Source organism: Centropristis striata, chromosome 20 (assembly GCF_030273125.1).
Source record: "Centropristis striata isolate RG_2023a ecotype Rhode Island chromosome 20, C.striata_1.0, whole genome shotgun sequence".
Classification (NCBI taxonomy): domain Eukaryota; kingdom Metazoa; phylum Chordata; class Actinopteri; order Perciformes; family Serranidae; genus Centropristis; species Centropristis striata.
Window position 1 is genome coordinate 9,437,340 of NC_081536.1, and position 13,509 is coordinate 9,450,848.

General features: G+C 38.3%; 1 protein-coding gene across 1 annotated transcript; it reads right to left on the bottom strand.

Moving 5' to 3' along the window:
• Positions 1-1,514: 1,514 nt before the first annotated feature.
• Positions 1,515-12,994, bottom strand: LOC131993287 (lutropin-choriogonadotropic hormone receptor-like). The gene is given in 12 exon segments (XM_059359120.1): positions 1,515-1,906; positions 1,909-2,915; positions 3,081-3,134; positions 3,297-3,485; positions 6,143-6,217; positions 6,666-6,734; positions 6,918-6,995; positions 7,286-7,360; positions 9,117-9,191; positions 9,450-9,524; positions 12,424-12,495; positions 12,781-12,994. Coding segments are annotated over 12 exon segments (2,010 nt in total). The 5' UTR covers positions 12,951-12,994; the 3' UTR covers positions 1,515-1,835.
• Between the last annotated feature and the right edge of the window lie 515 nt (positions 12,995-13,509).

Sequence of the window (13,509 nt, forward strand, 5' to 3'; positions counted from 1 at the left end):
ATTAGCTATTGAAACCAACAAATTAACTGGAACATAACAAAATGTATTTATAAATCTCAGCGTGGTGCATGGACACCAAATTTGATTACTGTTTGACTGTGGTCTGGATAGACACTCAATGAGCTACTCACAGCTGGAAGGAGATTCTGAAGGGTGGTGTGACAGCTCCAGCAACAAATCACAAAACAAAAACAAATCACTGACAAATCCTTGGAAAGCAATGTTGTCACAATTTTGGTGACATTTTTGGTGCAGGCCTTCCTAAATTGCAAAGTATTTTTTTTGTATACCAGCTTCAAATATGACTTCCAAAATTGTGCAGTGTGCACATTTACACATAACCTGTGGTGGATGACAAATTAAAGGAAAAACCAACAATAAGTGACACTTTGTTCCAAAAATCTTCCACAGGTGGTCAACTGGGTTGAGATCTGGTGACAAACATTTTATTAACATATTTTTCCTTTATTTATCTTCTGTCGTAGTATACTGTACTTCATAGCAGTGGTCCCAACCTTGACCCCTAAACAGACTATTATTAACTGGAAATGAATTCAGAAAAACATTTATTCTACACAAAATGACATTGGTCTTCTTGCAAATTACTGAATTTCTTTATTAAAAGTATTAAACAAAAAATGGGAAAATATCTTTCAAGTCATTGCGATTTGTCAGACATTTGTCACCCAAATTGACATTGCTTTGTTTTCATGGGTCACATGCTAATGAGGTTGGAAACCACAGCTATATAGTTTTTGTAAACCATATTCAGCTCAGTCAAAGTGTGGATCTCGTATATAAAATATGAAAACTCTCTGCCACACCAAGATTTGTGGCACCAGCAAAATACTATCCCGATTGCTAGGTTATATAGATCAGATCGGATTTTCCACATAGGCGTGTTGAGCATGGCCACACTGATCCTAGCGTACACAACACTAAATGCCTGTCCAGCGTTTTTCCGAGAGATTTAAACATCAACAACGTAGATACAAACTTTATTTTTGGAAGTAAGCGATGATGATGATGCATGGGACAAATATAAAGTTTCTAAGACAAAATGGGGAGACAAATAAAAGGAGAAAAAATAACATTTACCACACATTTTATTGATTTTAAAATGTCCTATTGTGAAAATCTAAGACATTTTGAACAGCAGTGATATTTGTGATAGACACAGTTTGAGTTTTGAGTCTGTGGCCGATCTGGTGTATCTACAGTCTTAAAGTCTCTCAGTCCAAATGTCTTCCGAGTGCAACAACAGATGGCACTAAAACTTATCTCTGAAACAAAGACTTCCATTTGATCACATTTAATTAATTGAATACAAACTCAAAATCTGGCTCTTTATAAGGACGGCATAATATATTATTTCAACATATTGATCTTTTAATGGAACAAAATGTCTCTTGTAACATCTTAAACAAGTTTCGTTTAATATTCCTTGATCTTAATAACACAAATGACTCAGTGCTTTAGGATTGCTTTGCAAATAAACTGGCCTGTTTATTTGTTCCTCATCCCTGCTCCATCTGCTTCGTAGTACCACATTACAGCGAAATGGAGGCTGCAGCACCTGTTGTCTTCAATTTGAGGTCTCTTGGCCCTGACTGATGAAACTTTCACTTTGTAAACTAACCTGGGTCGAATCTGATTCGACGCCTGCCACGTACATGACTGAGAATCACGTCACCTTGACCTATAGTTTGAAGAAATGCTACATTTTTACCAGCAGATGCTGCCTTGAAGTTCATTATAGAATACAAATGTTGGATGATCATGTGGCTCCCTTGTTTAGAAAGCAACCCTTCATCTTAATGTGATAGGCATAAAAGCTAAGTGAGTGAGGGTTTCTGTTTGACACTTTTTGGGTACAGTTGAGGTGTGAAGCCTGTGACCTGTAGAGGTTGTTGTGGCAGCAGCCGCAGCGACTCAGAAGCAGGCAGACGTCCTCCCTGAAAGCTCGGGTGAACAGAGTGTACAAGAAAGGGTTGCAAAGGGAATTGATGGGATAAAAAAGTATGAGCAGGATCTTTGAGTGAGACACGGTTATGAGGGGCATACCCAGGGCCGCGGAGATGGCAAAGAAGGAGATTGGGGCCATGCAAACAAAGTCTGTGAAAATGAGCACGGCCATGCGCTTGGCAATCTTGGTGTCTCCGTGACGGGTAGAGTGCTCTGGATTGCGAACACTCAGATATATGCATATGTAGCAGTAGCAGACCACCAGGAAAGCGACAACATTGAGGATGAGCACAGCCACCACGTACACCTGTGAGCTCACAGTGTCGATGTCCATGGGCAGACAGATGCTCACTTTGCTGTAACTACTGACCCCCACAAGAGGGAGCAGAGCAACCAGCAGAGAGAAGCCCCAGCCTGCCCCCATTATGGCTGCCACATGGTGCATCCGCAGCCTCTTGTTGACGTGCATGGCATTAGTGATGGTGTGCCAGCGTTCGAGGCTAACCACAGTCAGTGTGTATACTGATAGCTCGCTGGCAAACACTGTCAAAAACCCTGCTATGCTACATCCGGGACCCGTCTGCCAGTCCGTGGCGTGGTTGTAATACTCGTGGCGGGAGAGGTAGTCCATGAAAGCGATGAGCATCAGGTAGAGCCCCATGCAGAGGTCGGCGAAAGCCAGGTTACACATGAGGAATCTGGAAATGGTTAGCTTGTGGTGGCTAATTAGCAGGATAGCCAGAACAGCCAGGTTACCGGCCACAGCAAACACAGTGATTATCCAGGTGAGACAGCGCAGGAAGGGAAAGCCCAGCAGGTCCTCACAGGGGTTAAAAGCATCTGGCTTTGGCATGCACTTGACAAAGGGGCTGTTAAGGCAATCAAATTCCAGGTCTGGATACTGAAAGTTGATGTAATCCATAAGATTCACGCCGTCTGCCGTGGGCTCACTGAAGAATACACAGATGTTAAGATTACTAAAAAAAAATTTACTCATTTTACTTTTTCTTCATCCCAGAGTTGAGATGAAATAATGTAATGAGGGGCAGTCAGATGAAAAAAATACTAATGTTTAAGGAGTGTATTACTTGTGAACTACAAGTGAAGTAACTTACGTTTCCGTTTTGCTGAAATCACAAAACTTGGTGAAGTTCTTTAAGGCACTTTCCCTTTAAATAAAAAAAGACAAAAAGGTTAAACCACACAAAATGCCAATAAACTCAACTGCTAATGACCAAGATACTCATGATCTGTATTCATTGGACAGAGCTTTTGTTCTTTATGCAGATGAGAATAGATTTGTAACATCCCTGGGAGCAGTTGTTGGTTACCTTTGTTTACGACGCCATGTGTGGAAGGCACAGCAGTGGCTAGGGTACGTGAGTTCGGCCTCCAGCAGCTCAGCTAGGCTCTCCAGTGGAGGGAGGGTCTTTAGAGCAAAAGCAGAGCCTGCTTTCAGAAATTTTACCTGCCTCAATCCTTTAGGGGGAAGAGACCTCAGTGCTGTGGAGGCCACGTCCCTGAATCACACAGACAAAACAAATGCATTTATTTCAGTGAATATCTGCAAATAAAAAGTGTTTCATAAGTCATTGGTCCACCACAAGGCAGTAGAACAGCTCTGGGATTTCACGTGTAATTCCTAACATGTAGCATATATATATATATATATATATATATATATATATATATATTAGTAAATACAGTTGGTATTTAATTATTTAAAATGTTTGCAGTTTGGTTGGGTTCAGGCAACAAAAGTACTTGATTAGGTTTAGGAAAATATCATGGTTTGGGTTAAATTAAGTACACTTGTTATTGTTAAGGTAATGGCGGTTATATATATGTGTTTTTGTCATAGCTGATGAAAGTGTCACTATAGCGTGTCAGTAGGCAGATCTGTGAAAAAAATCATGGCACAAATGTAATTTAAGTACAAAAGTACTTTTCGTAGGTTTAAAAGTTTTTAAAAAGTCATCCAGCCTGTCATCCTCCCGCTGCAGACTTTATTGCTCCTTATACTGCTTCGCTCATTTCATAATTACTATGGCCACTAGATATCACTGTCTAATTATAACCCAAATATGGGTTATGATAAGCTGGTTGCACCGTAGACATACTGGCATTTTTTTTGTGAGTTTTGGTGAGAATTTAAACCCTAGAGGGTTACAAAGTTAGTGTTTCTCACAGCCAGAACCATCCTTTAGTGTTTTGTTGATGATGGTAAGAAATGCTGATTCAGGAAAGTTTTCTGAATTTCTCACAGGTCCTAGATGAGTTGTAGTGACTGTGGCAGTCAAGCCCTAATTCACAATTTTCACATTCATCAAGGTCTCAAGAGATGCTTCATAACAAACATGCTTCATCACAGAATAGAGGTTTTAATTACAACACTTATGAAAAACTGAATACATTTTATCCAAAACAAAATAATAACACTCTGATTGCACTACTTGTAACCTGGCATTCATTAAATCCGAACATAGCCAGAAGTATCAGCCTGGACCCCACACAAGCAAAGGGAACGCCTTTGACTTTTCCTGCAGGTCAGCGAATACCACAAACACTGATCTAATTCATAACCAAGATAAAAAGGAAATATCATATCTACAACACGGTGTGGTTGGCAATCAGAGACCTTGCCAGCTGTATGCTCGGCAGACTGGGCTATTTGCTCACTAATCAGTATTCAGCAGTCCTGCTTGCCTTGTTGGTTGTTTACACAGACAGGCTGTCACCTCCCTAATGTTTATACAATATAATGATAAACATTGTTATGAATATTAATCTTGCTTTACTGGCCCAGTTCAAATATGGTTGCCTTAATGCTGTTGATTTAAGTGACAAAAGATAGCGAATGTAAGATTGTCCTCTTTTATTTAACTTTGCCACAATCACCTTTTTCAACAGCAGCGGAAAGTACATATTTTCTTTTCTTTTTAATCCACTACAATTTTTGACATATATAGTTACTTTGCAGGTGAAGATTTTACATGCATCCATTTGTCCTTTATCTGTAACTGCTTATCCTGTTCAGGGTCGCTGGGCCGACGGAGCTAATCCCAGCTGACATTGGGCGAAGGCGGTGTTCACCCTGGAGAGGTCATTAGGCTATCACAGGTCCGACATACAGAGACATACAACCATTCATGCTCATATCCACACCTACGGGTAATTAAGAGTCAGGTTAATCGAACCTGTATGTCTTTGGACTGTGGGTGGAAGCAGAAGTCGCAGAAAACCTTTGCTGATACTGGGAGAAAACATGCAAACTCCGAACAAGGCCACCAAAGATTTTATATTCAATTCTATATTCAGTTATGATATATTTTTTATAGATTAACCTTTTCAACTCATGGAGAAGGCAGACAACTTTCTGTTTTTCAAAGGCTGTAGCAGACTCGGTCTCAGAGCTCAAGATGATACTGAAATCATATTAAACTAAAAGACCAAAGGAATCCATTGGTATAAACCATGCCATGATGCATCCCTTGACCTCTGGCCTCAAGATATCTGAATGAAAAGTCTCTACTTTTCATACATGCCCGCTTTATGCAAATCCCATGCCGTTTGGGGTAACTACAAAAGTACTTTACGTAGGTTTAAAAGTTTTTCTGCTGCTGCTGACTTCTTCCGCTCCTTAAACTGCGTTGCTCTTTTCATAATTATTATGGCCACTAGATGTCACTGTCTATAAAATAACCGTAAATATGAGTCATAATAAGCTGCTTGCATATTAGACATATACAGACAAAAAATATGTAGTTTTTCTCACGCAATACAAATGATTCATTATGAAATTATAATTAATTCCCCTCTTATATTTGTATATTTCATAAGTTTGATATCACTACAGGGCTGGGACTCAGATGCAACACCCAATATATTATTCTTTTGTGTTTCTTAGGATTTCCACCATACTCCTAGCTGCTGCCCTGTCACTTTTAGGTATTTGAGAGCTTCTTAACAGAAAACAGCTATTTGTAGTTGTTGAAAATGATATTATTGAAAACAGTGAAAGTGAGAAAAGACAGTAAAGTTGTGGGCGTAAAACCAAAACAACAATAAGCTGAAAGATGCACCTTTAACTAAAAGATCAAAATACAACATATTTTTAAGTCAAAAATAGTCACAACATTTTCTTTTGGTTTTGTTAACTTGAATTATTGTCACTTACAGAGAACTCGGACCTGTGGCTCCTTCAAAAGCGTCTTCTTCAATGTCACTGAGATACCTGTTGTCTCTCAAAATCCTACAGAAGACAAAAAAAAAAAAACGGTGACCTCCAGTCCAAACAGCAGTTTAGCAGTTAACATGCTATATAAAAGAAAATTTAAGATGACACATTAATAGCTACCAAAGCCCTTCAAACCAATTTTCATCTACTTTTTATTTCCTCAGTTTGACACTGAGGAAAATGAGTATTATTTTTAGACTGCAGGGTGTCTGCACATATCTCGTCCCCATCAACATTCAGCAGTACGGGGCAGAGCAAGAAAACAACAGGGCATCCAATCTTTGTTTAGTCTTACATAACGTTTGTTTACTGGTACACTCCGTTTTTTATGATTAGAAAAAGAAAAGCATTAAACCTGAACGGCAAACTTGACAGTAGCATACTGTATCAGCCTGTTGTGGCGGTGGTGGTGGTGTTAGTTTAATATGAGGGATTTATATTGATTATCTTGAAAAATGCTTACAGGGTGTTGAGCTTGGTTCCATTGAATGCATGAGATTTTATTTCCTTGAAGCCGTTTCTAACCAGGTTCCTGTCAAGGACACAATGTTATACATTTGCTTTCAGAAGCACCTATCACCAAGGTCAGAGACCTGAACATCTAATTACATAAGCATATTGAGAAGTATAGGAACACATTCTTAACAAATGGTGACAAATTGGTGCTCTGAGCTCCGATAATGTGGTAACAAAAGAATTTGGCTCCCGTACTCACATGTCAACATACTCCTGTGTGATACCCTGGAAAGAATTAGCAGGAATGATGTCAATCCTCATGTTGTCTGCCATGTCTCTGTACACAGAGGAGATAACATTGATTCAGGCTCTTTGGCTTAATCAGTTAGACAAAATGATGCATATTCATAGAAAAAAAGAGCACTTTGATGAACTGTGACCCAGTCAGAGGGTTTACAGCAGGGTTGGTGGCATCGTGACATTGACAGATAAAAGTAGAACTAGGCTCAGGATAAACAACTTGGGCTCCATTTGGAGTTGTAATATGAAGAACATGCAGTTTTGCAACATGCAGGAAGACACTAATCCAGTTTAGAAACACACTATTTTTTAAATGCGATTACTTACAGGATAATATTTGGCACCAGGGAAGATATAGTTGTGAAGTCTGGGAAGTGTATCAGCCCTGTATTAGAGATGCTCCTGTGAAAACGAGCAGCAGAGACAGATGATCGTGAGCAGATAAGAACAAATCTCCGTGCCCGCAAAATGTCACAGAGCTACAGACTGTCTCTGCTGGCAGGAGAAATTTGCAGTTCAGGTTAAATGTGGTTTATCATGTCACTGTCTGCATGTGACCTTTGACACATTTCCTTGCATTTAACTTGCAGCAATGAAGGCTCAATAAATCAAAAAAAATCTCCAGAGTGAAAGTTTTAAAATGCTGGATCCTACAATGCAACTCAGCAGCATTTTTCACAAGACTGTCCCTGTCTTTTAAAAGCACGGTTTGTCACTTCTGGCACTACGGGTCTCTCAGTCAAAATAATAACAAAAGACAGACTTTAATGACATTGTGAAGTAGAGTGGAATCATGGGAGTTGTTGTCTTCGTTGTTTAACAACCACCATTGCCAAAGAAACTCTGTCAGACGTGACTAAGGCAGATATAATGTTAACAGCCATTATTGGGGAGCCCCTTTAACCCCTTAACATCCACTTTCTCCCATTTGATTTCCCTGATTATACAATATCTCATTCAACACCATCTGACAGTGTCATACCTATTCTGTATTGGGTTAGGCATTTCTAGCCTAAATTAGTTTAAAATGCCCATCCCATCACCAGATATGACTTTATCAAGGGGAATCCTCCGGGTCTGAAAAGTAAAGTCATAGCCGAAGTGCATTACACCTGCATTCTCTCTAATGGCCAGCAGGGGGCGACGGCAGCAAATGCAAAAATAAGTCAGATTGTATGAAAGTCTATGTAAAAATTATGGAAGAGGATTAGGGCCACGTAGGAGAAAAAAATAATGAGAGGAGGGCTAAAAAAAAAAAAATCATTATGCACTTTGAGAAAAAAGTCGAAATGATGAGAATAAAGTTGACTTTTCAAGTTTGGTAAACTCCAAGCTACAACCTGATTTTCGTCAATACATCTAATAAGTCTAAAATATAAATTTCATAAAAGCAGATTTTCCCAAAACAATAGTTGTAGTAGCCTACTACCAAGAATAGCTCATTCATGTGTAAACCCTTAAATATTGTGGTTATTGCTCATTTTATGACATTGATGAAAATCAGGTTGTAGCTTGCAGTCTACCTAACTGTTGAAAAGAAAACAATGTTCTTCTGAATACTTATTGGCAAAGGAACAATGAATCTGTGAAAATCTTTCCAACTTTACCGAACACAAAAAGTTGACCTTATTCTCGTAATTTTGATTTTATTCACAACTTTTTTCTTGACAATGTATTTCGACTTTATTTGGAGTTTTTTCTCGAACTGCCAAAAAATCCTCCTCTAATTAATTTTTCTCCTACCTGGCCCCAATCGTCTTCCGGAAAATGACCGTACTTCTCACCTGATTTATTATCTCAGTAAACTTTTTCCTGATAAACTTGATCTCTTGTTTTCAAGTGTTAACTGGTAATTTAGCATTTGCTATGCTAACAGTAATGCTTTTGTCAAAAAGTCACTTCAGACTCCAAAAAAAAAAACAACAAGATGGCAACAGCCAAAAAATCCCAACTCGAGGCTTCAAAACATAAATGACAAACCAATGGGTGAGGTCATGGAGGCTACATTCTCTTCTGTTATTCAGGTTATAGACTAAATTTAAAATGTGAGTTTGAACAATTCATGGCTGCAGAGGAAGAATATTTAATGACTGACTCACCGGTTGGGCATAGGGATTTAAGTAAGTGAGTAATAATAATATAAAGCTGAATGACTTACAAATATTCCAGCTTGGGCAGGTCAGTGAAGGCCCCTTTTTCAATAAACCTCAGACTGTTAATATTCTGCACGGAACTGCGGGAATAAAAGAGAGGAAAAGCGTCAGTAATTACAATATTGCTGTCAGAGCCTGTCAACAAACAAACACAGAAAAGCCCATTCATACATCTGCCGCTCTGAAAGTCAAGGATTAAACACGCCGCTTTGTAATTGAGAGACTAATCCTGAGAAACTTAAATGCAATGCAAAACACGTAGCAGCTGTTCAAATGAATAATTGCTTTCATCGTGCAGCTTGAATCTGACGTGTGGCGGAAGGTAAAGTGTCACTTACATTTGAGCCAGGCTGCGGAGGGAGAGGAAGGCATGTCTCTGTATCTGCGTGATGCAGTCGCTCTGGGAGATCTCACTGTGACACAAAGACATGGCTCCACATCAGTCAACAGATTAACACGAGCCGGTAAACAAATTACTCCTGAAATGTCTCTGATGCAGCAAGTAAACATGGAGTTATAGAGCAGCAAATATTAAGAGCGGCACAAGATATCTTCCTCACTATTTAACGCACTTCTTTTAGAAATAGGACACGGATGATTGATATTGGGACACAAACCATGAGGGAAATATTAAAACACCACCACAAATTCACACTTCTAGGGCACCACACGCACATGTTTCACCTCATGTTTGGAAAAGCTCCAAACATACATCAGGGATGCATCTGGGCCAGGAAGACTAAGTGGAGATGTTTTAAAAGGAGGACTAAACAAAGACGTTCAGAGACAAACAAAGTCAACAAGACTTCTTGATTCGTCCTTGAACACTTTGTTTTCTGGTGGCTGACTTTCCCTCTCCACGCCGCTCTCCATCTTCTTTTTGCAATCACCATTTTCTCCCACTCTACTGTAATCAGCCGACACTTTTCTTAGGTTAACGTCACTCTGCTTCCATCTCAAACAAACAAAAAAACAATTAAATGACTCCATCTGTACGCCTCGCATTTTTTTCTTTCATGCCCTCCTCTGATTGCATTATGTATAGTGTTATAATTACCACTTACAGCTCATAAAAAGCTTTTTCACATCTCAATGAAGCCGTGATTTCCAGCTCGCACCACCACACAGATACACCTCATGTCTCTCTACCTTGACACAGATGTTACTGGCTCTCAGCTTCAGGACTGTAACCTCATTTAAACCTAAACCTTTTTTATCGCGGCAAAACTATTTTGCGATAGAGACAAGATTTGGACATAATGAACACATTATGTAAGAACTGTAAGTATCTGACATGATAAGACTTGTCCCTGAGGAGCAAAGTCAAACACACTCGACACAAAATAATTCCACCACAGGCTAAGACACGTTATCTGCTCATCAAACTGTTAGTGATATGTTAATTAAATGGTGAAGCCCATTCAGGATAATGTGGCGGCTTTAGGACTCAGTATTTAGTTGCTGTAAACATGATAACAAATCTGGTTTAATAAATCAGTAATTAAGATGAAAAGAGGTTATTTTTTCACTTTTTGGTAAGATAAATCATATTGTAATTGGATTTAGATGATTTTTGACTGATACATTGCTGTGTCTTCTGGTGGGATTTTCAAGTTATAAAAAGATTAAACTCTGAAGCATATCTAGTTGACCTTCAGTGTGTCACAGTTTGAGAAATCTTTTCGGGCTTTCTTCTTCTAAACAGACCATGTTTAACAAAAGATATCCTTACTTTCCTTCTGATTTCCGGATGAAAATTATTCACCTACTACTGAATAAGAAATACTACTGAATAAGAAACATCTTCAGACTGCTGATATAGAATAAAAATTCCTGCTATAAGAAGATGTTTTTTAATATGTTTTACACAGCGTCCCAACTTATTTGGAATCGGTGTAAGTAAATGAAATTGCTCACAACAAGGTCAATTTCCAATACTCAGCAATTCACACCAACAAAATCTAATTGATAAAAAGCACTACAGATAAGAGAACAAATTATGTATTTTGGATTTTGGGGATGAACTGATTCTTTAAGCATGAAGGCAATACTTAAAAATAAAAACTGACTCCAACACTGCATGGGAAGTGAACTTCAGAGCAAGACAAGACAAAGTTAAATTAAATTACTATTATTAGGAAATAATTAATAGTCACAATTAAATGTCCACCTCTCCCTCTGTTACTATTATGACAGTACAGCTGGTAAATGTCTGATTGTTTATTACCCAGAGTTCATTGGGTAAATTAATATATTCCATTTCAAAATTGTGTTTTAAATATAATATATTTAAAACTTCAGAGCAAGACATCAAAGTTAAATTAAATTACTATTATTAGGAAATAATTAATAGTCACAATTAAATTTCCACCTCTCCCTCTGTTACTATTATTACAGTACATCTGGTAAATGTCTGATTGTTTATTAGCCAGAGTTCATTGGGTAAATTAATATATTCAATTTCAAAATTGTGTTTTAAATATAATATTCACTAAATGATAGACATTTTGTACTTACATAATTATAACTTCCAAGCCTGACTTCTGACAACCACATAGTTTTCATTGGGTTACAGAAATATTAAATGTGTCTAACAACAGGAAACTAAAATATTTGACGCTTTTAAAGCATAAACTCACAAATCAATGAAAGCAGCGGCAAAAACACTCTTTACACTGTGTATATTGAATACAACTGGAATAATACAGTATATACAAATATTGTACTGTTCAGTATTTAATTTAATACTTCAAAATATGAAATTGTACCATTTCAAAGACTTTTATTGTAACTATGATCGGACATATTTGAAAAAAATTTCTGATTCATACACAATAGTTTTGTTTCTTAATCCACAATGCACATTCTGTAAATGTTCTGCACACACAGAACATTTACAGTATGTGGCGCTACAGTGAAAGTGTATTTTTTAACTCTATTTAGTGGCTAATTTGACAAGTACTAATGAAGGGACTCCTATAGAGAAAAGTATTTTTTCTTTTGTCCAGTACATTAAATTGACTCACAGTGGAAAGCTAACTGATAATATTACTGGTAATATATATTTGGGCTCAGGCAAATATATTCCATGTGCATGTCCAATTTCTGAAGCTGTCAACTGTATTAATTAGTAAAACTTATAACTTGTGTGATGCTTTTAAAACGTTTAGCTCAAGTATGAATAGTCAGCATTGTCCATTGCTTCATAAAGGCTAAAAAGTCAAATTTCTGCATAAAACCAGCTTTAATTCACCAATTGTTCCAATGTTTCTTCACCCAATAAAAACATCTGAGAAAAAAAAAGCAACTTACATCGCTGTGATGTTGATCAGGTCCTTGAAGGCATGAGTGGGGACTTCTTTCAAGGGCAGGTGATTGAGCCTTCTGTAAAATACATAAGTAAAGTTTTCAACAGGAAACTGCAAACATGTCTCATCAGGGCATCATTCTTAACATTAGATATATAATATATCATATAGTCCTTATAGGACTATTACAGTGACAGTAGGGGAAATTAAAAAAACTATCCAAAGTAAGTTAGTGAGGATCCAGACACAATGAGTCCATAAAGTGTCACAGAAGCAGTGATGGGCTCAGTGTGAAGTGCTACAGAGGCTCTACAGGAAGATTACTACAACAGTGAATTCTGGAGTAAGTTGGGTTACTTACAGTCGGTGCACGGATGCTGCTCCTGTCCGAGAGGCCAGCTGAGTGTCTCTGTTGCAGTGAAAAGTGTCGGCGCTGCAGCGGCAGATGGCCGGACAGGTATAAGCCCAGCAGGAGCGCACACTCAGGACACCGGACAGCGCGACCAGGAGCCAGACCGCCCGGGGAGCCATGCGTGACACCGGGCAACTCACTCCGGGATTTAAATAATGTAAAAAAAAAAAATATTTAAGAAAAAATAATTCTGCCAAAGCTCCTCAAAGTTCAAGATAAACTAAAACAACTCAACACGCCAGATCAAAGGCAAAAGTAATTTTACGGTCTTTTCTCCACCTGCGCCCTGTTTCGGGATCTACTGCTGCCTTCAGGGGCTGTCGTAATTACGAGTTGTCTGCCCGTTTGGAAGATTGAACACTGAAACTTAGGCGGAATTTTCTTTGACAGCTGAGCTGCAGAGATGTGACGTTCAGTGGGTGGAGACCATAAAAGCCCTGTCAAATCCTGGTGTTAGAAGTGATGTGGTGAGGTCATGTGACTTCAGTTTTCTTTGATAAAAGTCAATGGGGGGAAAGTAACTGCATCCATAGTTGAGGTAAAGCCTACTGATAAATATTTTTTTGAGAGTGAAATGTTGTAGTTCTTATTCCTCAAATTGTATTGTGCTTACTTAGTATAATTGTTTTTTTAATTACAAATATAGTATAACGTGATGCACTCTGGTATGCCTTGTGA